Raw genomic sequence first — 25,791 nt, forward strand, 5'->3', positions numbered from 1 at the left:
GAGATGGAAACTTGTTATTCAGAGCTGCAGTTTCTATTTTCCATCCCAAATAAAAAAGAGAAGCAAAAAAACCTCTATGAAGATTTATACTTTATTTATAAATGGAAATGTTTTGGATGCAGGTACTGTATCGGTAGTTGCTATAAACACATTAAGCTTGGAGGTTGTGGCTTAACTCCAGTTCGACATGATGGCTATTTTTGTCACCAAGACACCCCCCCAGCATTCTTAGAAAGTGAGATCTATGTTAAAACACAGCAGCACGCTAACAGTTCAAATGATTTTTTTTTTTTTTTAGAGCACACCACCATAAATATATGTGTGTATATATATATTTATTATGTTTCATGTGTTTTGTCAGTGAGCAGCTGCTGTAGTTGTTTTTCCCTCCCTAACTTCAGAAGTGCGGTGCCACCAGTTGAACACCATGTGGCAGCTCTGTGCTGTGTTTTAAGTGTCTTGACAGATCACACGTACATTTTTACAGGTTCAGAGCAGGCTGTTGCCAATTTAAAGCAACACATTGCATGATGCACTTGTTTTTCTTTACCTCCTCTTCAGTTTGTCACCTTCATCCTGTCGGCAGTAAAAGCAAACTTGTGCTGAGGTCATCTACTTTGCTGGAGAGATTTAAACTTAGCAAGTCTATTTCTGCGCGAGTCCCAAATCCACGTTTACATTCGCTGCTCGCCACACCAGCACACACCTCTCGCTCTGCCCCGTGAGACTAATGCAAGAGTTGTACACTTAGTAACATGACCTCCTCAAATAAATACTGTGTGCAGTAAAAGAACACAGGATGTTTACCAGATGTCTGCTTTTCTATGGCTTTGTCATCACTCACACACACACACCATTAATGTAAGCACTCAGATTGTTTCCTTTGGCATATATAGGCGAGGAGACAATAGAGACATGTGGGTTATTTCTGGGAAGACGTGCAGGAGTGAATCCAGATACCTTCTAATGGAGTCACCTATTAATCTGTGGGTGGATGGTTAGAAATGGAGCGCACAAACAGTCAGAAACCACTGAATTAGTGTTGAAATTAGACTTGTCCTCCTCTTTGTTGTGATTCAGTTCAGAGTGGATGACTGCAACCCACACACAAGTGCCAATGATTGAGGATAAAGATTGAAATACGAAGCCATAATTTCTTCCCCCTTAGCGATGAATGGAGTTTATATGATTCATATATATGTTTCTGTTTGAACCATTACACAAAACAGGGTTTAATTGGGATTTATTAATGCAAAATATTGTTTGTTTTTTAGGGTACTGCATACATCTCAAGATCTAATCTTCATTATAACATGAGACAAAACATTTTACTATGTAATAAGAATAACTGTAGAGGAGGAGTACAAGGGAAGAGTTGCCCCTTTTCAGTTTAGTGTTTTGGTTTCTAAAATACTTCATCAGATTTTCTTGTAACTTGTAACACATCTAATATATTGACTTCAAAGAACAGGCTTTATCTGAAACTGCAGTTCACTCTAAATATATTCAATATTTGGAACTCCATTAGAAATAATTGATCCAGTGTTAGTCTGTTACAATTACTTGATCGTTTTGATTTAAAAAGAAAAATAATCTAAAGATGTTCTTTGCTAAATTTAGCAGTTTTCCTGAAAATTCGAAGCAAATTTACTGAAGATTTTGGATGATAGATGTTAACAGCAACGAGTCCAAGAGAAAGAAAGAGAAAAAATAAAAAAGAGCAACTGTAGAGGAGTCCGCGCGCGAGTGTGTGTTTGTGCTGTGAAGCAGAGAAAAAACATTCGGACAGAGGTGTATAAAACACCAACTCCGGGGGCAGACACTGATGGGCTTAGTGGGATTCAACAATGTGGAAACTGGCGTCTCACAAATGATTCTCACATGGAGTCACGCTTTTCTGTCTACAGTCCATCACAAGCATTGTTTTTCCTATTCGTTATTCTATGGGCTAACTCAATCATCAAAAAGTACACTTTCTACGCCTGCTTCCTTCTCTACAATAACAGTTATTGTTCTGGTTGTTTCATGGATGAGTATGCACAGTGAGGCGTGTTAGATGTGCAGCTCTTTTATCTTATAAAGTTAGGAAAGAATAAACTTACAGTCACATCTAAGCTTCTGTGCCTTTTGATCCATTATCTCCCTCTTCCGGGTCCTGTTTGCGCATCCTCTAATCTGCTCAATTTTCTCTATTTGAATCGCTTTAAGTCTTTTTCTTCATCATTAGAGACCTTTCATTTCACACTAGGAGGTCAGCAAGTGGTATTGAGCTTTTCTTTGTCACTGACACGCACGCCTGAGCTGGCCTGCAGCCATGAAATACTGTAGGTTAAACATGAGCAGACGCATTACAACAAACCATTTATCCGCACATAAATCCTGTGAAGGCATGTTGAATGAGCTCCCATAAAATAGGTTTTATCAGACCAAGTGCACATGCCTGTTTTTACTATGAAGAAAAGAAATTGCAGGGGCATGTTGAGGTGTAAAAACAACGATACTTCGAGTAATAAAAAACAGGTGGCAGAGAGTGATAAAGGCTAACCTTGACCCCAAATGGCCCTCAGAAACAAAGCTCTTGAATCAGTAAATTTGTATTCTACAAAGTACGAGGTGAACACTGTTGAATCAAACTTGCTGCTATATACAGAATAAATCCCACAGAGGATGCAAAAGAATTCAGAGGCGAGAAAAGAAGATGCAGGAAAAGAACGTTTTGATAAGTCATGATAATGCTATCGTATTTCCTCGGCTTCCTCTTAACATTATAAAGAATGAGTAATTGCCCCTCCCCAACACACACACTGAAGCTGGTTGTGTAAGTTGGTCCAGGCCAGATATGCCTCCAGTCGTCTTGGAACGAGCTTAGCGGCAGCTTCAGCAGTCATCGGGTCTGTGGAGCGATCTTGAGTTAAGCAATGCACACCCATTGCTCACATGGGTAGAGCTCCCAGCTCCGGGCTTGATTTACATTGACTGTGGTCAAGGCCAGAGGGTTCTGTCATTCCTCAGTGCCACTGGTTGTACTCCTTTGCTGACCTTAAATTGATCTAAAGACACAAGATGCCCTATTTTCCTGTCCTTGTGACAGCCAAAACGCTGGGTCATTTATTTCATTCCTGGCAGGAAATGTTGCCCCACTGTAATGAAGAGGTGACCTTGAGTTTAGACATCGGCCCTGCAGTATGGAAACCAAGAGCATTCAACATAAACACGCCCACACTATCACATATGATTAGAGAAAAATTGTGACCTGCCTACCGGCCATCTATCATATTCTTTGTTTAAGATAGGAATGATGGTGGTTGCAGTTATAGCAGCAGTTGAGAGATTTTTACCCTCAGGAAACCAGTCAAAAGGAAATGACCGGCAATGATGCCTCTATTTTTAGTGGATATTTAGTTGTGTTTGTGTCAGCAAATTCTCCATCTACTGGAATACATTCATTGTTAAGCTCTTTTAATGCTCACTAATAGCCCTGCAGATAGCATAATGCACATGACAGGCGGCTGTAGGCTCTCGCATTGATCTGAAAAGCTGGATGTATCTTAAGTGTGGCCCTTTCAGCGCAGATGAATCATCTTCTGACCTCTCAACTTCCTGACAGAGAAAGGAAAAATACAGGAACACTCCCGAAGGTTTAGGAGAAGTTCATCTATTTCCTGATATAACAAAAGTGAGACATGGGATGTTTTTGCTGTGGTCTTTTGTTTGGCAGAGAATCAAAGTAGGGAGCTTATGTCTGGGGAGAAAATGCCGAGTGGCGTGCTGGAGGCCCAAACACTTTGTGCGCTTAGAGGAAGAGGTGAGGCTGCTCCTTCGACCCAGGCGAGCACTCCTGAGACACCTTGAAAGCATCCCAGTATTGTCCTGCAGATTGACATAACACTGTTCTCTGATGTAAAAAAAAAAAAAAGGATGTTCAGAGCTGGCTGAGTGTGAGTCGACAGCATGAAACAAAACAAACTTATTATCAGGAGCATCTCATCTGAAATGGGTAGTCGACAAAATGCAGTAAATTCTAATCTGATCTCAAACACAGATTCATCAAATCTACTGTTGTACAGTGGTACATATGGTTATATTTAGTAAAAAACAACAAAAAAACAACAACAAAACAATAAAAAAAGTCATAATATTAAGTTTGTCGTGCAGTTGTGGGGCATGATAACTAACTCTTTCCATCGATGAAAATGCATCAAACTGCATCAGAAAGACAGTAACAGGAGCTGAAATATATAAATCTATATGGGTGTGTCTGTTTTTCTTTTCTATACAACAATAGATGAGGTGATGAAGAGGAGAGGGGTGGGGGGGGGTGGGCTCATGGTGTGATATAACATATCTTATGATCCCTGCTCTGATGGTAGCTTTGTTGAAGAAAAACTTGGCTGACATCATTTGAAGATTAACCTGCTGAGCGAGGCCCCTCTAAAAACATCTAACTGACATCACAGGCACTTAGTCTTGACTGAAGATTTTTCACTGTTGATATGAAGTTTTCTTCCTAAGCAGATCTGCAGTTTAGCTGACGTGCAGTAGTTTCACTCAACATTTAGTATGTTTTATCTGTTCTGTTAAGACCTGTTAAGCTTTAGAAAATCTTTGGTGTGACTGCCCCCCCCTTCTCCTAAACACCTGACCATTGCAGTTACATTCAGCTTTTACATAAGTTGTGATAATATCTAATGTGCCACACATATTCAATAAATATACTTTACATTATTTTTACTACACATGGAATGTTGCTGAATGTCTGTTTCCTCCCCGTGTCTTCAACATACCGTAATGTTTGTGTATCACACACTGCACCTCGCACAAAATGCAGTCTCATAATTGCGTCCCAGTTAGTAATGGAAAACCTGTTTTTCTGTTCTTTGTCACTCCTCTATGTTCGTGGGTGTGAGTTTTTCGGCGCGTTGATTCGCAGAATTCCAGCTCCTCGTGCGGCTGTGTCCTAACTCATTTGCACCATCGCCAAGAGTGAATTTGCGTCCATCTTTCCGACCAATCCTTTAGACTAAACTGAATATGAATTCATCCTGAAACATCTGTTTTTAATCCACTATTTTTGATATGAAAAAGTTGTTCACATTATTAGATTTCAGCCAAAGCTTTCTCAGGACCACTCCTGCAGCTGTGACATTCATGGTATCCCCTGTCTGCTTTCAGCCCGACAGCTGTCTCATCCTCTCTTAATGCTGCTTAGTTTTCTCTACACTCATAACTTTGTCTGCTGCTTTGTACATTAGGCATGCCATGAGGCCATGAATGCAGAAATCCACCCTTGCATTCTTGGTGCTCTGCTATGTCTGAGTAAAGCCAGAGGTTTGTTTTTTTTTCTTCTTTTTTTTCTTCTAACACGAATCACTGCACAAGATCCAACTTAAAATCTACTGAGGTGAAAATCTCTTTACTTTCCAGGTCATTTTGCATTGCAAATGCACTGAAGGGCTTGACTGCAAATGGTGTTGACATCTTCAATGCCACCCCTCCTTACAGCTGGGGTGGAGCAGACAGTTGATTACAGATATACGTCCTGCTGACAGTACAGCTGTCCTTTGTCGCTGCAAACATCTGGTGGAGGTCAGGCTGTTTTCAAGCTGTGATGCTGTAGGTGGCGGCGGCAGCGGCGAGATTTGTGTGCAGCAGCACGTCCTTGCACCGAGTGCGTGTGCTCCCATGCATATACTTCCAAGCACATCTCAGTGTGAATGTTTCCGTCTCATCTGCCTCTGTCAGTACAGGTTGTCCTTGGCGGTGGAGGTGTGTGTGGTGGTGGAGTCGTCAGGCAGGGAGCCCCGCCTGCCAAGTCGTGACCGACAGTGTAGCAGGTTTTGAAGTTCTCTGGACACGCTGCTGGAGAAAGCCGTGTAGATCCACGGGTTAGTGCAGGAGTTCAGGCTGGCCAGAAGCATCAGGATAGTGAAGGCCACTCCTGCAGAGGACACACAGACATCAAGAGATGAATGCAAGAAAAATATTTGTGAAAATATTACTTTCCACGTAAAGAGAGAAGCTGAGGACAAGGTGAGGACAGATCACAGTTTACGGCTCATTGTTTTCTCTCAGGAAACAAACATGAATATGTACAACTATTTAGTTTGGATATAAAGCATTCATAGTTATTGTTTTTCACTTGATTTCCTTTCGAAAGCGCAACAGCACTATAAATATCCCAGAGGGACAAAACCTTACATTCTTCCTTTTTCATTTTGTTTTACTTCTATTAATAAGTCTTCTTTGTAATAAGTTTATTTCACTGCACCCAATAGAGGACGGTAGATAACAAAAAGATTATTTTAAACAAAAGCTGATATAAATCAGCTTAGTGTGTGTGTGTTTATATGAGGAGCTGGTTGCCAGTTGGTTGCTTTGTATATGCATGCGCTCTTGTCTTGTGCGTACAAGTTTGCACGTCTTGTCCTGTGTGTCCACTTGTGATTTTGAACAATGCGTTCAGGCTGCTGGCACAAATCAGTGAAGATGAAATGTCAACATCCGACTGCATTGCAAAATCAACGAGGGAAATAAACAGGTTATTTGCTGTTCTCTAGTGTCTGTTTTTCGCTTCACATAAGACGACACCCACTCAGTACGTACCGTCAACCACAACTTAAGGCAACACTAGTCGTCTTTGGTTGCCTCATCAGCGGCTGCCAGTAAAGACATGGACAGATGCTAGTTGTGTGCCAAAATGTACAGAGGCCAGAGAGATGTGATCCAGAGGTTCCTGGTTGTAGGTCAAAATAAACATTGTTTTTGACCTTGTATTTCACTCACTGTTACCACATCTGAGCTGGAGCTTGTTCTTGGAATAATGGATGGTTCTTGGAATGATGCTTGGAGTAATGAGGGATCCTTTCTCACTACGATGGACAACAACACTGATCAGGGCTTGCTGTTGTAAACCAAGCCTAAACACTTAGCTTTTGCCTTCCAGCACTGCAAAATAGGTTAGGTTTGCCCATCCGAGGCAATTAAAGGGATTAACTGGGCTAAGGAGACTCAATCCATCTAGGAAAAACAACATCAGTGATTCACTTGAAATTCCGATGACACCGATGTTTGTGGTTGTTTTTTTTTTGTTTGTTTGTTTTTTGCTTATTCAAGGTTGAATTGCATACATAGGTGGATGTTGCATCAATACAGAGTATTCGTGACTGACCTTGGTCTGGAGGGTTGGGATCCCAGGCTGCCCACAACTGGACGATGAAGAAAGGCGACCAGCAAATTGTATAGACCAACACTATGACCAGGGTCATTCTCACAGTCTTGGACATGGCTTTTGTAATGCTTGGAGGTGGAGTGGCAGGAGGTTGAGGGTGGGCATAATCAAGAGAGCAGCGTGGCGAGTTGTTGCGGGACTCATGGAAATCTGAGCTGTTCAGGGTTTGCTGCTGCCCTGGCGATGTTGTTGTTGTTGTTATGTGTCCCCCATGGCAGTTACTATACTGAATAGCAGAAGGTACATAGTCGTAACACTCTCCAACTTGGCTGTTATGTATGTTATTGTGTGGGCTGTTATTTGCACCCTTTAAGAGCTGTCCTCTCCCATCCCTGCCCCCTCCCCTGGATGCCTGCCTCCCCCTCTCCCGGGCCCCCTCATCCTCCTTCTTAAAGCTGTGGAAACGAAAGAGGACTTCACTTTTCTTCAGCTCAGCCATCACCATCCTCTCTGACTTCAGGTAGATGTTGTTGTGAATCTCGCGGAAGATTCGTATCTGAAAGATAAAGATATAAAGATAGTTTTAGGGCAGTTTAATGTGGTGACATTTCTATCTCTCACAGGTTAGTTTTATGACTCACACAAGCCAATTTCGGATCCTCGTCTGTGTGGCAGATAATTCAGTTTAACACTGACAAGAAATTTCTGACAAAAGGCAGCATGAACTGGCCTTAACCCTCAGCCATAAACCAGTGTCAGACACTTTTATGGAACATTACTAAACACTTTATCCTGCTACGGCCCAGATAAGCCACCATAAAATTTTATTGCTGAAAAATGTTTTGTGAGGCTCTCTTGACCCAGTACATGAGTCCTTTAAATCTGTGATTCACGCTTTTTGCTATTGTTTCTTTTTCCTGTCTGTTTCTGGCAGCTTTATCTATTTTTTTTCTTTTAAAATAAAAAAATAAAAAACTTTATATACATTTTAAAAAAGTACTACTGTCTAATACACAATTCCAGTCCGTGTAGCAATACAATACATTGGATAGAATCAGTGGAGTCTGTTGAAACTGTTACATTTACTTCATACAGGACATTTTCAATCTTTGTTCCACTCTCATGAAAAATGTCAAAATATGCTTCTCTATCTGAAATGTGATATTAAAAGTAGGGGTCACAGATTCTTAGTTTGGCTGAGATCTGGTACATTCCTCCTCCTGGCAGGAGGTTTACAGAGTGGGCAGCCATCTCAGCAGTGGACCTCCAAGTGCTGTGTTAATTAGGAGAAATAGCTGGACCCTGAAAATATCTTTCCCTAAATAGAGCAGGACACATGGGAAGCAGCCCAGAATGCCTGTCTACCATGGGATACGGCATAACACCAACTGCAGTGCCCCATGGGTTACTGAACAATAGCTGCCAAATGCACCCTGCATTTCATTCATGCCATTCGCGTCATTATTGGATAAAGTTGCCATGAGATGTAATGCTGTTATCAGTAGACTTAGAGAAACTGCCAGTACAACCAGTATTACCTGGCAGATGGTAATGATCAGGGCGGGCAGCAGGAACACAGCCACAGTCATCCAGGTGACATAGGCCTTCAGCCCCCATGGCTCAGCAAAGTGACCCCAGCACTCGAACACTCCAGGAGCCACTTCTGAGCGAGAAAAGATGAACACCTGAAAGACACAAGACAAACTGGTGATCAACACACCCACAGACATAGCATAAGGTAAATGAGCCTCACCTGAGCTGTGGTGACGTCATCAAGCTAAAAATAGAACAACATCTTGAGCTCTGCTGTAGAAATCAGGGTGTGAACACCTGCTCAGTTCCTATTTCACGGTGTGTTTTTATTTGTGCGTGTGTTTGTGTTTTGTGTATGAAAGGTTTTGTTTGTGTTCACTACTCCTCACCTGTGGTATGCTAAGGACTAATGCCAAGCCCCAGGCCACCATGACAGGGGTGTTCCAGCGGGACATTGCCCCAACACGGTAGGCCTGCAAAGGGCAGCAGATGGCATGGTGTCGGTCGACTGTCATGGCAACTATCATATAAGAGGAGGCAAACATTCCCACAATCTGTAAATACTTGATGGATCGGCAGAGCAAGTCAGGCCCCTGAAACCTCTCCGTTATGTCCCATACTAGCTGAGGAAGAACCTGGACACAGATTAAAAAAACACACAATCAGTAAAAGTTGCTTTTCACACAATGGAGAATATATCTATTTTTTTTTACTATATCTTACAGAAATGCAGAGAAGAAATATTGAAGGATGAATCTAGTGATATTCAGTATTGCCTTTGTTACCTGTGTCTGGTATAGCTTATTTCTCTGTGTTATAGACTCATATTGTTATTTTGAAATTCTCATTTAGAAATTGTATGATTTAACACAACACAGTACAGTTGATTAACATTTGAACTGCTTTATAAGAATAACCTTTAAATGGCACAACAAATTTCAGGCGGTAGACAATAAAAATGTCAAGAGTCACAAGTCATCTCATCCCAGTTAAGTTAAAGAGGGATCTGGAATAAACATAGTCTTCATCATGATTGTCATAACTGACCATGACATCTATGTTCATACTGTCTGTGCATGAATCATTACTATTGTAAACGTAAAACTGGTTCACATTCAATTTTTCCGAAACAAGGGCAGTTATCACAGTAGACCCCTTGACCTAAAAGCCTTCTTCTGCGCAAATGTGGAGTTTTTTTTCCCGTCCACTGTTAGAGTTTTTCTTGGCTGTCAGTGAGTGATTTCCAAAATGCATAAATAGAAATAGAAAGAAAAAATACTACCTTTTAGAATGTAACAATGTTCTAGTGTGTCGCCCAACTTAAAAAATGCGACTTTCAATGTCTGATTTAAATGTTTTGTCAAATGTTGCCATATCTTTTGCCCTAATACTGCTTTAAGCAATATCAGTGAACTGACCTGAAAGAGAGCTACCACCAGGTCAGCCACACACAGGTTGACCATGAACAGGTGCATGGGCGCATTGTGCTTCTTTCTCCTCAACAGCACCCACAACACAAAGCTGTTCCCCAGCGTGGTAAGAGCCAGCACCATCCCGAGAACTGCAATCTCAGCCCGGGCCAGACCCAGATCCCTCACCCGGGGCTGGGGTAGGGTGTTAGGTGTAGAGTTGGAGCCGTTCTCAGGTAAGAGCCCGAACAGGGACCCCCCATTGTGAGAAGTGTTGAATGAGTTCAGTTCAGACACAAACAAAGAGGAGAAATTGTTTCTTCCTGTGAAGCTCAGGGAAGAGAGCTCTAACCCATCCCAGTCTGTTTCCGCGCTGATGCTTTCCATTCCTGAAAGACACAAATTATTGTTGGAAAATCCAAACAACGCCCAATGCAGTATGGCAAGCAGTAATCAAATGGGTGCACAGTCATACCACTGCATATGCTCAGATTTTGCTATGCACATGCTTCATTTTTCAATTTTTCATTAACAAGCACTTTACTTGTTTGACTTTAACACAGCATCAGTATCTTCCTCGACCTCATTATTAAATTCCCCCCAACTGAATCTATTTTTGTCAGCTGAGTAATTTTGGACTTAATGTTTTCACTCATTGTGCTGATGAGAATACAAAACCCTTGGGCCTTTTTATAAAAATAAATTTTGGTACAAGGTTTGATCACAGGAAATGTGTCATTAGAGCATCAGTAGCAGTTTCACATAGCCCTACAAATAGATTCTCTTGAGTAAGTTGATCAAATTTGATTAAAAGTAATGAAGGGCACTGTACCAATCATGCTGCATGTTGTTGTGCTTTGGTGCTCTCTCCAAATTTTTAATAACTCTTCAGCCTGTCTGTTTGTTCATCTCTCGAAGCTTCCCATTCTTTTCTGACGCATTTTTAGCCTGGTTTATTTTCTTTTTCAAACTTTCTCAAGGTTGAATTGACAGCTCTCCACTCTATCCCACCAATCTCCTTCGTTCACCTCTGCACTCATAATCGCTCTCATCCCATGCTTAACCCTCTACGTTCCATGTTCTCGCAGTTTTCTCTCATGCATCCCAGCCTTCTTTTTCTCTTCCTCATGTCACACTCGCTCTCCATCTCAATAAACTGTACGTTTATTTTCCTTGCCTCTAAATAAATGCCTCAAAAATACAGAGAGTTGATTGGAATGAGACGACAATTTGAGAAACAGAGTCATGGGTTGCTGGGGGCAGTCTTGGTCAAATAAACTGCATGCAGAATATAGTCTGTGAGGAAAAATGCAGTGCGATGAAAGAAGAGTGAGAGGCAGCGGAAATAAACATCCCATAAAAGGAAAAAGAATACATCTTGTAATGTAGGATTATGAAATAAAGAATAAGGAGGTGAACAAATATAGCTCCAAAGATGGCTATGTGCCATTATTTATCAAGAATAGTGAGTTGATTGACACTATACAAAGGTATCATTTTGACTCATGAGCAAGGAGTGGTTAGGTACGTGTTGCACGGAATATTTGCTTGGAAATTTTCCACATCTAAAAATAGGAATGAAAGTATAGTGATAATAAAGAGCAATCAAGTGTGACTAATAAGCCATCATGAGGCTGTTGTCACTAGTACGTCTAGACCTAATGACCAATTTGCAAGTGCTGGTGCACTCACTGATGGGTGCATGAGATAACACGGTGGATAATAAATTCAAGCTTTACGTAATGGATTTGCCAGAGGAATGTATGCAGATGAATGCACGACAGACCAGGCCAGCTGGTCATCTCCACTGAGTACGGATGTGGAGATATGGGTGAAAGGATATGTGCAAAACCATTTCTCAGAGCACAGCTTTTGTCTCTCCACCCATGCCAGGTTTTGAGAATGTTTCTCAAAAATTTGGCATCATCCAGAAGTCATTTGGATCAAAGGCTGTAATATTCCTTCTTATCATCTGCTCATTACTTTTCTTTAATTAGGGGGTTTGGACGGCAAAGCCTTTTTTTCAACGAGAAAATCTCCCAGCATTGTCTTTGTCGGATCTAAGGTGCCTTGTGCCCTTCTCTGTAATTATAGCATAATTCATGAGAGGATTTATTAAAGCTGCTGTGGTCCTTCATAACTCCTAAATAATCTCATTATGTATATCTGCCCATGGGACTAACTCCTGATGTAAAACATTTTTTTTCCTATATGCCTCTGTGCAGATGAGGTATAATTGAGGCCTATAGACCTGAATCCAGTATTACAGTAATATCAAATTATGTCACCAAAATGTATTCAGTGAAGTGAGATGAAATAATAAATTAGAGTCTATTGATCTGTTGATACTGGCGGCCTGTCCAGGGTGTACCCCGCCTCTCGCCCGATCCCGCTGGGATAGGCTCCAGCCCCCCTGCGACCCGACCGATGGATTCAGCGGGTATAGAAGATGGATGGATGGGTGATCTGTTGATTTGAAATAGTTTGTGCGGCACATCCTCCTTTCTGGCAGATCTTTTGACCATCTAAGTGTTATTCTGAAAAATTCAGAATTATCTCTATTGTTACTGAACTCTCAAAGGACATTGTCTGTTTCTCTAAATGCTCCAGCCTCATTAGCCTTGCTTGTGCACCCAGACATCCAATAGATTATCTTTAAATTGCTTAGTGGCTACTGTACAGGAGACCCATGCACTGCTCAAAACTTCTGGTCCTTGTATCCCATATCTGAGGAGGAATCTCCTTAAACTGACGCTACATTCAGAAGGAACATCGTGTCTGCAGGACTGTGCCGGATACTGTTTAATGTATTCTAAGCACATCCCATCAATCCCATCTGTCTGACTAGCTTAATGTAAAGAACAAATTATCCCATATCTGCTGGATAGACTGTAAACACTGCATTTAGGAATTTGTCCGCTACATTGCTTCCCCTCTTTATTTTAAAGCTTTCAGTCTGATTAATGATGGAGGCACCCTCTCCACCAGCCCCACATGCTTTCTTTTCCAGATGCAAACTGGTGCGCAGCCATACATTTTCATGTCCTTTTCATTTCATACTGCTCTCCGCACACGGAGCTCAAACTCACAGGGCCTCAGGGATGAGAGATACAGGTGGTTGAAGTGCTTTAAAAATACCGCAGCCACCGGGCACTTGCTTCTTTCATAATCTCAGTCAACCTTTCGAGCTGCTTGCACATGTTTTGGCCATTCCCTTTGGAAACTACACCAAGTTCCAGATATGCCATTTTCAAACAAGAGTCCTTTAAACTCATCCTAAGTTAAGTACCAAATGTCTTAAAGAGGCGTGCTTTGGCACATTTGGTTGAAAAAAGTACTATCATTTTAAATCCTCAAAAAGGCGATGATGCATAGCTGGAAACTTAGTTGCTGTCCCAACTTTTTAAAAACTTGATTCTAGTATTAAACTGAAAATCATCTTAGAAATCAAGATCAATCAACATTTGACTGCTGTCTTTAAACAAATTTCAAATAAAAAATTTGTTTTAATGATGCGCAAATGATTGTATTCTGTTCTTATTAACATTTTACGGAGTCAACATCTTCGGGAATGAGCGTGGTTCTTGACACTTTGTGTGAAATGAAAGGAAATGATGGGTGTGAAGAATCACAGACTAAAATGTTCAAAATGCATTCGAAACAAGGAATCTGGTTAGTTGTGATGTATAAGGGAACTTGTGATAAACGTGCTCAGCCTTGCTAAATCTTTGCGGTAGTCTTTTAAGGGAAGATTTTTTTTTTCTAACTGACAACAAACAGGTGCTTACACACTTGGTGATGTATTCTGAACGCAATCAAAGATCAGTCATTTTCCTGCCTGTCTTGATTGGGCTTCTCAGCCCCTTGATTTCACTTCTGTTGATCAGGTTTGAACCAGCCTGATCACTGAGGACATCCCAATCCTCATTAGCAGCCCGGTGTAAACAAAAAGAGCATATTGCTAATACCCTCTCTATTCTTCTCTTCTTAGTCTTTTCGATTTTTTCCCCCTCATCATTTTCCTCCATCTTTCACAGCCAATCAACCATTCCCTGTCATTAAGGATCAAAGTTGCAGAGGAAACTGCTTCTGATATGCTTATTAATATTTGTTTGATTTCAAATATCAACCTCATTAATAGACTTTGGCAGCAGGAAACAGGATTAAAATAGTCTGGCCCAATCAGCATCCAAGATGACTCAGACTAAGCATACGAAACAAGCATACCACTGTGTGTAGCATATGCTGGTCGTCTTAATATGTACACACTGATCAATAGACTCTTACACGGTAAAGGCCCAGATGAGTCATTTGAAGCCACCGAAGCTGTTTGGCATTTCATCTCGATGATAAATAAATTATAATCCCACTTTTTGCTTTCAACCCCCATACATCAGTGGATTAGATCCCCACTGGCAAACAGACACATGTAGTAGAAACTCACCTTCTGAATGACTCACTTCAATGACATCTGGACACTATATATATTTACGCATTTCAGTTTGTACGGAGCAGCTGCTGTACTCGTTAAAAAATCTGATTCATATCTCTCTATTCCAAATGTATTCCCCTCTGTCAGTATGTGATTGTGATCACAAATTGCTGCTTATGTCTTGCCCAAACAACCCATTAGATATTAATAATAGGGGACCACACCTCACTGCACACTGATATAAAGTCATCACTTGCCGACATTGCAGCTGTGTTGTGCCTTGGTTCTGCTGCTTGAGTTTGTATTCACAAATATGGCAGTGAGTTTGTTTCCATGCTCACAGGAACTCACAGGGGCTGGTTTTAAATAAGGTCCAAGTCCTCTTGTCATTACTGATAAAGCCCGTTCGTAAGACCACTCACTGTTTTACTTGTTATGTATCATTAACTAGCACGCTACGAACAAGCCTGTGCCCTATAAAGCAATACATGATGTAAAATTTAGGGCACTGCCCCTGCATCGTGGAAAGCTGGCTGCCGTGTTACTACTTCAACTGAAACACGCCTGGAGGTTTGCTGGTCAGGTCTGGACCACATGATGAAATGATTTCCTATTAGAAACCAGACTGAGCTGACTGTGACCATAACATAATGATGAGGATAATTTTTCTGGTGGAGGCAACAATTACATAAGGGACTTTGTGCATATTTTAGATTGTGTTAGACAGAAGAAAAAGTCAATAATGACTGGAAAATCCCTTTTTGAACAAAGCCAGCCTGCTGCACTTAGTCACTGCCAAATACTGGTTTGTTGATTCACCTGACAACCTCGAGAGATTTTCTTTAACAGCTTCATTTATATTGTATGTTTGGAAACTGACAAACTGCTGTGTCATAAAACTACACAATTTAAGAGAGAAAATCCTGTGATTATTGCTTCAATGTCAAGGAAAATATTGCATTATAATGACCTGCTCTGTCATTTTAATCTTCCTCTAAAGTCGAGCAATAAATCAACGAGCTTTGATGATACAAACTTATGCGCACCACACACACTCATCCAACCAGCAATAACAAATCTTCTCTGTCATCTAAAGACCTTTGATTTTCCTTTCAAAACATGGGAAGGACACACACATATTTGTAAAGAAGCAGACACACAAAACCCCCACGCATGCACAGAAAACAAGAGCATCCCAAGGTGAGGATATGCCTTTGTCACCTACCTTGTTGTCAGTGCATGGCAGGCTTACTCATGTGTGTGTTTTTCTCTTGCTCTGTTTTGCTGCAGGACAAAGAAGCATTAAGAGAGTCATCATTACAGTCCATTAATATTAAATGCAAGAGCAGATCACATTAACAACCTGACAGCTCCCTTAAGCTTTTCTTAATCTACGGAAAAACTTAGAGGTGCACATTCTTTGTGCGGCTCTGCCATAAAACGCTTCCAATCAAGATTAGTCACGTCCAATTAGAATACTGTGTCATAACAAAACATTTCAAATGTTAAGATTAGAAATGAAAGTTGTGCATACAACCTGCAACTAAATAGTGTTATTTTATCACAAACTAAAGGTCTGTTATATGATAAATCAGCAGACTGTAATGTTTCAGTATTTGAAGTAAAATATGCAGGTAAAGACTAAATATTAATGTAGCTGAGCCTGTTACTAATCAACATTTAACGTTTTAAGAAACTGTAGTTTTACTTTTCAAAGTACAAAACTAACAAAAAGTTATTTTCAAATGATGCATATTGATGTATATTTAAAATATGCAATATACAATCAAGAAGAAGATTTATATCTTGAGCATAACCTTTTTTTTAAAAAAAAAAGTCTTACAGGTTCACTGTCTAAGTAAAGTATGATGTTTCTTTTTTCTTCTTTGTAAATGTTATTATAAATTGAAACACAAACATTTTATTTAATTTGATCTTAAATCCAAATTAATTGTAAGGTTTAAGCAAAGTACCAATTTGAATATCATAAGATTAATCATGTCAGTGTTGATGATAATAATTGTGGAAATGTATGAAAAGATTAAAACCATCAAAAACATTCAGATTTGCATTCAGAGCTTGAGCGCCATACTTTTCTCTCTTGCATACATAAACATATGGAGGGATGACCTAGATCGTTCAGTAAACAAATTTGTGCAAATACAATGTGAACAAGTTTCAGACCGGTGGCCTACAAAGCATTTTTAGTCAATGCACTCACTGAAGAACCATGATTGGATGTTTTTACAAGGGTCGCAGTAAAGACATAAAATCCTAATAATTTTAAATATATCAGTGATGCTCATCAAACGTATTAATATTGGCAAAATACATTTTGTGTACTCACTTATGATTTACTTCAGTTTTGCAGTTGGAATACAACAAGCCAAAATTGCCCCAAAACATTCACATCGCTTCTGTCAATCCATGTTTTTCCATTGAAGGTATTATCAGCTGGCGAGTGAATGAATCTGTCAGGACAAAAAAAAAAAAAAAAAAAAAGCCCTGGTAACTCTTTTTTTGATCAGTGTCCCAAAGAAGTTCTGCAAGGTCTGTGTAAGTCCTTTATATTGGCCCTTCTGTGTTGTAGTTCACATCTGTTTATCAGAGTAATCCATTCAGTAGCCATGTGTGTCTCAGGTCCTTTCTCGGCCTCAATATGCTTTTGCAATGTGCTGTGCCTCCAACACCAGCAGCAGAAATGAATTTCAGCTCCGTCTGCTCCCCCCCTCCCTCTTCCCTCCTCAGCTATCTCCTCCTCCTGGGTCAACCAGCCTGTCCTCTAGGACTGAGGGTGGAGCCTGCTGCCAGGAGTGGAGAGAGGATGTTACACATATCTATGAAGTGTGTATGTGTACGTGTGTGAGAGAAACACACAGCGACAACTGTGTCAATACATGTGCATGTGTTGCATGTGCATGTGTTTTGCATGTGCGTGTGCACATTTCTGTGTTGCATGCTCTCAAACCTGTGTGTGCCTCCTTGTGAGAGTGTGTCTGTGAGAGTGACAAACCAAAGAGAAGGTTGATAAGCACATTCCCTCCTCCCACCTCCCCATGTAATGATTTATGCCCTGTTTAAGTCATTAATACACACTGCTTGTGTTTTGACACCAAGCTTTCCCCTGTTATGCACTTCTTTGCCTTTCTATCTGCTTTTTTGCTGGAGGACAAGGGCCGGATCAGTTACACCTAATGACAAATGCCGTTTGGCTGACTCAGCCGGGCTAGCGGCAGGTCACGCCCTTGGAGTACACACAGAAGGTTAGACCATAAAGAAAAAAAAAATGCTGTTTTTCAATTCCAATGTTAAAACGCTCCCCCTGTCTCTCTCACACACATACGTGATATTGGTAAGGAAATACTGTTGGCATGCGTGCAAGCACTCAAAGGTGTGCACCTAGGGAATTAATGTAGCCCTGTGCTCACAGAAACCTGAATGCGCACACTTTGACCTGAAGAACGAACGAATAACCAAGAAGGAAAATACTGGCAATGTACCCTGATGTATTTTGACAAACAAAATTTGTCAGTTACTCTTGGTTTTTCTGTGAAACTCAAAGTATCAAGCAAACTGAAGTTCATTGACATTTTTAAAGCATGATTAAAGTTTACCCCCCCGCCCATCAGCACAGACTTAGAGCCACACATGGCAGCATGGTTTATCTACGGGGCACACTGTCTGTCCAGCCCAAAGGTACTGATCCCTGGTCAGCAGACATTGGATTGTCCCATGATGTCATAAAACCTGGCCCTTTTCCCCACTGGAAGCCACCAGGTTCACATGATCTGCCTCCCTCAGTCAAACCATTTTGTCCTCAGCTAAAGAGTTGGGACTGAGTTCCCTGAGAATCACTCTAATGTGATTATCTAGGCTCCTCCGGTCTTAGAGGACGTTTTGTTACAACGCAGTAAAGCAGCAGGATTAATCCACTTTGCCTGTTTAACAGCCACACATGACAACTGATGACCAAGAGCAGATGAAGGGAGAATCTGAGTGCAGCAAAGTGAAAAAGGCATTACTTGACAAATTAAATCAGTTCAAATGGATAACGGCTAGGTAATTAATAGTTTGTCCAGATTCTTCAGGCCAGGACAACAAAACCTCATAGGCACGCTATGGAATATTTGTATTAGAACACATCCTCCCAAATTGAATCGTCATAATCCATCATCAGGTGGAACATCTTTTGCTCATCATGTTCCGTCACAAGGCAGCACTTAAGTTTAAAAGGAATATGGAAACCTTAAATGTCTCAATCTAAAACAACTTTTTTTCCTTTGAGATTTCTGCCTGAGCATTCTCACACATGTTGGAGCTTATTTTCAGCTCCTATTTGTACCAGAAATAAAAAGTGACCGCTGTTTACCTAAGTTGGGGTCTCCTCTGCAAAGACTTCTCTCTGGGACCTCTTTATTTGTAGAGAGGTGTTGTTAGGCTTTTCAATGTTTAGCTTCATCTTGCTCCGTTTTACAGACTGTTTTTGGCCAGCATCAACCTCAACACGGAGAGATGAGTCGTAAAAATGAATGTTTCGTCAAATGGACAAAAAAAGCTGAAAGAGAAAAGTTGAAGAACATCTGACAGAATCATTAACTGTCAAAAGACTCCTGAATAATGGAGCAAAGAAGAATTCCGGGTTCATTTATTTTGTGCGGATCCTTGATAACCAGGAAAAGCTATTTTTCAGGGCTCTTTTCCATAAGACGCTTTAATCATGAATCACTTTGGCAAAACTTTAACTGACATTTAAAATTATACATCCCATCCCTCTTTCAGGCATGCAGTTACTGCTCTCACAGTAGCCACTGAGCTGGAAAAAAAGGTTTTTGTTCAAATTACTGCAATAAACCTCTGTGGATAGATATTTTGTAACTTGCCTTAGAAGTACAGGATCCATATAAGTCATTTATTTTTCTATTTTTTTACCCTAAGCCCAATTCAGTAAAAATGACAAGAATTTCATGTGTGCTATTCACGGCACAAATTACATTTTGAAATATAAGTGAAAACGTCTTTTTCCAGGAACATTCCTCTATCTTTCTCAGAAGAAAGAGGAGCACTGTATTCGTATTTGAGACAAATACTGCTGCATTTTGGCAAACAAAATGTTGATGCTGATGAACTTTGAGTCACAACGGTGGGTAGTGACAGAAAATTTAGGGACAAAAGTCTCAAACGCCAAAAGAGTGAAAACTGTTGGCATGTGGGCGAAACCACGCTTTTAAGCACCAGGCGTTTATTGAAGGCGAATGCTGCAGTTGCATGTCCATAAAAGTGATTTTACACATTAAAGTATGCTTCCAAGTTTTGAGGAGTTGACAAGCCATCATGAAGCCTTAATAATAAGTATTCACCTGTGTTTTTCCCTGACTTTATCTTACATCTGCCTTCTTTTTGATTAAATCAGTTTCAAATTCCTTTAGATTCTTTCTGATTAAAAAAACGTGCCGGTGGTTAGATTCAGCTATCGTGTTTTTGGTCTTCACGAGTTGCACAAATGTTTTGCATGTTACTAAACCCCACTGTGAGGGATGTTGCATTTGGTTTATGGTTTGGTTTGCATTTGGAGATGATCTCTGTGTTTCGTAATCAAAAGTGCAAACATGATGAATGTTTTGTGTTCAAATCAAAAGACTCAAATGATTGCCTATGACATACTCTCTTCATGATTTTTAGGGAGGAGCAGTCAGTTCATTTGTCAAATATGTAGAAGGCTCTGCATATGGTCACAGTACAATAGCCGTAAGCACTTTTCAAACAGCCATTATGTGTGTGTGCTTCTTCATACTAATAGCTACTTTAGACAGAGATTATTCAGCTGGAGATCTTTGACTCACATTGCCAAGCTGAATATTAATGGTAGCTTGTGACAATAGATCTCAGCAATTAGCTCGCACAGCTACAGATGGGGCCCACGTGTATGTCACATAACTGAGCGCGGAATTACACCAAACACTGCTGTATTAAGCGTATTCCAAGGCTTTCGACAACCACAGCGTGCAGTGTATTTCCCGTGCATCTACAAAGTATGCGGGGGGTGTAGAGCGGGAAACCATTTCATCCAATCCAATAAAGACCCTAAGAAGTCACAGGATCGTAGAGAAGCTGAGTAAAAACAAAAAAAAAGATTTGTATGTGCGTATTTTGTAGATTTTCAGAATCATTCATTTCTTGGTATAACTGCATTCCAAAACATTTAACTAAGTGGGAGGATAAAAATAAATCCCAGGACTGTGGATGTTTGTCATTTCTTCAACATGCTGCAGTAATACTGCAGTGAAATATTACTGCATTTTCCATTTTTACATTACGAGGAAGGAAAAAATATATGAGCTGTATAGTGAGTGTTTCTCTTCAGTCCTTCAAATACAGAGTAGTAAAGTTTGGCCATACATGGTAAATTATGTTACTTTCTTGTTTTCGATTACTTTGTTTTCTTTCACTGTTACCTCTATTCAAGTACCACTAAAAACACAATAGGTATTATTTGGATTGTATTATGAAGTGTTGAAAGATCAACTGTGATAAGATTCAAACGCAAATAAAAGACTACATCTGTGCTTCTGGAATGTCAAACCTGAGCCATTAGATTTTGATCCATGGCAATCTGAGTAGCTTTCTGGATATTTACTGTCTATTCCTGAGCCTTCATCCGTCTGCCCCCAACACGCCAGATGTAAGAGCCAAATCTTTTTTTAAAATGACCCAGCTTTTCCATTAATCTTTTTTCACATTTATCCAAGCAACATTTCTCTTAAGTACTGCAGTCATTAATGAGTAGAGGTGTTGAAAGTTTCCGGCAAAAAAAAAAGAAAAGATAAACAGCTGCTCTCTGCAGGCGTCATGTTCTCTCAATGTAGAACCAGTTTAGAAACCTCAACGTTGTTTATCATCAATATCTAATACAGTAGCAGGCACAGATTCACGTAGCATGCATGGTCTAACTTCCCTTTTACTGAATGAGTAAAAGAAGACCTGATTTTGAAACGGGATAAAGATAGAAATAAAACACTTATTTAATATTCTAAGTATTTTAAATTGATTGTGTTTTTTTTCATTTCCATCTGTTATAGTTTTAGAAAAAAAAAGTGAAAGAATCTACAGAAGTTTTGGCACCCTGCTTATCCAATACTCCAGTATTACAGCCCGCCTTTAGGTAAGTATTGTTTGTGAATAATTTTGTAGGCAGCTTTTTGCCCATTCTTCCAGCAAAATACCTTTATATGTACAGCTCTTCTTGAGGTAGTTCATTGTGGATTTCAGGTGTGTTTAGGGTCGTCCTGTTGTTGTAGAAGCTATCTTCTTTTCATCCTCAGATTTACTAACACAGATAGCCTGATATGTGCTTCCTGTATTTGATGATATTTCATTTAAATCATTCTTAACTAAAATATTTGTAAAATATAGACCAAAGCATGATTGATCCCTTCCGGTGCTTCACAGTTGAAGTGTTCTTTTCCTTTTAATTCTTCAGTCTTTTTCTTTAAATCTCCGTTGTGTTCAGTGCAGCAAAAAATCTGAAGTTAAGTCCATCAGTCCAAAGGACTTGCTACTAAAATGCATTGTTTGGATGTTTATCAGTAAACGTCCGATGCTGCGAAAAATGCAGGAACACATTTTTCCCTGAATCTGCTCCAAGAAGGTCATGTTTATGCAACAGTGGCTGCACAGCAGATCACTGCACCACCACTCCAGAGTCTGCTGAATCTTCCTGAATGTCTTGTCCTGTGAAAATGTGGTTTTCATTTGCCTTTAGAGTAATTCTCTCAGGAAGTTCTCTTGGTCTGCTAGACCTCAACTTGAAATCGTATAAAACTAAAAACAACATCTACATCTTAGCTCAAAGAAGCAATTATCTACTTACTTGATTATAGTAGCGAAAACTTTGACCAGAGGTGCCCAAACTTCTGCATGAAGTTTGTTTTCTGCTGAGAGATTGGGATTTAGGTAATGAGGACTGAGGCATTCTTTACAGGGTTCCGGAGAACAGGCCTCTTCCGCAGAGGGTGCATAAGCATTTTCTGCTGGGTGACTAGCAAAACTTCCAAACTGTTTTTCTCATCTCTCTCTCATCTGGTTCTTCTCTTCTTTGTAGGTACTCAATGTACTGGTCTGTTTTTTTTCTACTTATTCTGTCAGAGCCCTCTTGCTGCGAGATGCCAATGATGGATTATCTGTGTGCACAGCAAACATACAAAAGGTTCAGATAAGGGAAGCAAAAACAACCAAGCAAGTATATCGACCGAAAAGATAGGACAACAGAAATGAATAAGGTGGACAAGAGACACAAAAGAGAAGAAAGGTACAAACTGGGGAAATTAACAAGGGACAGGGTGGTTAAACAAATGATGCAGAATTGCTTTTGTGATTTTGACTAAACATGAAAATGCTTTTGAAATGGTTTATTTTGAGCCACTAATGAGCACTGCATTTAAGGATGTGCCATTTGAACTGTCAATCAGGTGAAGCTGAATCAAAAACAAATAGAATAATTCCCTCTATTTTCCTGTTTTTCCTTCTATTCTGCATACATTATCCATCTTCCCTTATCCTTCACCTGCCTTGTCTTTTGTGGCAAACGCAACGGTTACAAATGGGGAAAACTGGACTGTAATTCAAGCATAGAAAATGTTTTGAAGATGGAAATGTAGGTATCCACATCCACAGAGAGGAAAATAGTCAACCTGAGAAGGTAGGCTGGGGGGTGGGGTAGCAGAAAAGAGAGGAAGGTAAAATTAGGGGAGAAGAAAAGAATTGGAACACCAGTGACACCACAGCAGAACAGAGTACGGTGCGGGGGGAACTGCGTGCTCATCCAGAAAAAAAAAACAGACTGTAAGCACAATGAGATGGTTGTGGGAGGCCGTGTGGCCTGTGTGTACACAGAGTGTGTAAGCAGTGCTGTATGGCGCATGTTTCCGTGCTGAGTGAGGTTTGTTTAGAGTAGTGTTGAGTGTGAGAATTAGGATTGCAGATGGAAATGCAGATGTGGGGGGATAGCACTACAGGGGTTCCAGGATTAACTTTACAGTGTGGTGGTGATTTTGCCTTCCACTTTTCACCCACTTTCGCAATGCAAGCCAACACACCCTGCTGCATCAACAGTCTGTGATGCTTGTATGTAAGTGCATCAAAGGGAAACCCATGCTGTATCTTTATCTATGTTTGGACTGGACTGCTTAAGTTGGTTTGTCAGTTGTAAAAATACCTTAAGATGGAACAGAAACCTGATGTGTTAGGGACATGGGCATCAGTATTTCATTATGGAAATTGAGTGAATAACAACTTATTTGTGTTTATCAGCATTTATTGTCTGAAGAAAATGAGTTTTTGTATATAATTACCCCACCATACATGGTAATTAGTCTCTCTGTTGACCCTGTGATGGACTGGCAACCTGTGAAAGGTGTACCTTGCTTCCTACTGCCCAATGGCAGCTGGGATAGGCTTCATTTGCCTCGCAACCCTGAATTGGATGAAGTGGGTGAGAAAAGGATGAAAATGGATGAGTGAATGTGTCTGGAAACATGAATGAATAAATGGATGGATGAATATACTAAGCCCGTACTTTTAGACGGCAGTCCACTACTTTGACTCAGGTCAGCTATTTCAACACAAAAGATGGATTGCAGAGTGCTAATAACATCACCATTTCTTTGTCTTTACTTTCACACCACAGGTCAGTTTACACATATCCAGTAAAATGCCTAAAAGTGACTTATTGTCAAAACAAAAAAATTTTGTTTATCCATCCCCAGATGACAAATTGTATTGCTTGTTAATATTGGATATTTTCCACTGGCATCAGCACAGCCTCTATGTTTCTGTGTTTGTGAAACATCCAGTTGTCTTGCCAACTCTTCGATGGATTGTGATGGGTTTGCTATAGACACTCTTGTTTCCCTCGAATAGGAAGCAATAAGTTTATTAATTCCTTCAGCATACGTTTGGAAAACGGGTCTTAGGCAACACTATTACACACAGTGCCATTATAGGGCAGGGCCTCAAGATTAGGTAACAATTTGGATTGCGTTTATTCTGTAATAAAAAGAGTTTATACATAACATGCATGCAGAAATATCTAAACAAAGTAAAAGTACATATCAAGACATCTCACTGAAGGCTTTACTTAAGGAGCTGTGGCTGATGTCTCTAACGACGTTTAACCTCACGATAGAACTACAGCCAGAAATGGAAATGTGTGGACACTGGCACACCCTTGAGTTTTTTCTTCTTCTTTTTTTTAAACTGTTTACCTAAAGATCAGTTGTATTTTTGCAGGGGTTCAGATGTATTCATGTGTTCAACTCAAATGTTTGTGTCATGAGAAGATGTGGAAATTTCCTTTATGTTTTCCACATTGATTAAGCAGATGAACAGCTTGCCGGTGTGAACTCACAACATGGGGTCAAAGGAGTTCTGAATGGAAGTGAAAAGAGCTGCGAAAACAAAAGAAATCCATCAGCGAAACAGCAGGGCCATTCAGAGAGGCTGAATTAATAGTTTCATACTTTCTGAGGGGGAAAAAGAGGGGTGCTTTTTATTAAAGAGCTGTAGTCCCTAAACATTTCCTTAAAATTTAATGTGAGTTGCTACAAATTAAACCAGAGAGTCTTCCCTTAAGCCCATATTTGTTGTAGCTGTAACTTAAATATATTTTTGGTAAAACATCTAAAAGTTCCAGATCCAGCACCAAGATTACAGCCTCACAGAGATATTTGATTAGATATGCATTTTTTACTTTGTATATAGTTTTCCATGCATGTTATGTACACACTATCTTATTACAAAAGTAACCCAAACCAAACTATTACCTAAATTTGTAGTCCTACCCTGTAGAGACACCCTGTACGAATATCTTGTTGAGACTGTCTAGCTGATACTGAGCGAACAAAGTGCACATTTTCAATTAAAATACTATTTGATCAAATTACCACAAACACACAGAAAACCTGGGGCAAGATGGTACTCCAGCAAAGGACTAATAGTTGGTTTCTGGTCGAAATATAATTAAAATGCCATGTGAGGCTGACGATGTGCATGATTGATACCTATAGGGAGGGGATAACCACAATGCACAGAGAATGGGAGGTCAGAGGAGTTAATAGGAACTTACAAACTTTATTTTGCTCTAAAGCTGCTTATAACAAGTCTCTCACATCATGTATACCTGCATGCCTTAATGCATTATGGATTTTTTTTATGATCAAGAGCAGTAGTGCATGAAGAAATGAGGGGCAGTGAAG

At 40.1% G+C, this 25,791-nt stretch overlaps 1 protein-coding gene across 1 annotated transcript; it reads right to left on the bottom strand.

Annotated features, from left to right (window-relative positions):
• Nucleotides 1–121: 121 nt before the first annotated feature.
• Nucleotides 122–17,224, bottom strand: avpr2aa (arginine vasopressin receptor 2a, duplicate a). The gene is made up of 7 exons (XM_075476693.1): nt 16,890–17,224; nt 15,768–15,826; nt 10,120–10,499; nt 9,091–9,336; nt 8,707–8,853; nt 7,169–7,724; nt 122–5,938 (listed from the first exon to the last, which is right to left on the bottom strand). The coding sequence occupies exons 3-7, from the start codon at nt 10,495–10,497 to the stop codon at nt 5,739–5,741; spliced, it is 1,527 nt and encodes a 508-aa protein (XP_075332808.1). The 5' UTR covers nt 10,498–10,499; nt 15,768–15,826; nt 16,890–17,224; the 3' UTR covers nt 122–5,738.
• Nucleotides 17,225–25,791: the final 8,567 nt, after the last annotated feature.

This window comes from Odontesthes bonariensis, chromosome 10 (genome assembly GCF_027942865.1).
Source record: "Odontesthes bonariensis isolate fOdoBon6 chromosome 10, fOdoBon6.hap1, whole genome shotgun sequence".
NCBI lineage: Eukaryota > Metazoa > Chordata > Actinopteri > Atheriniformes > Atherinopsidae > Odontesthes > Odontesthes bonariensis.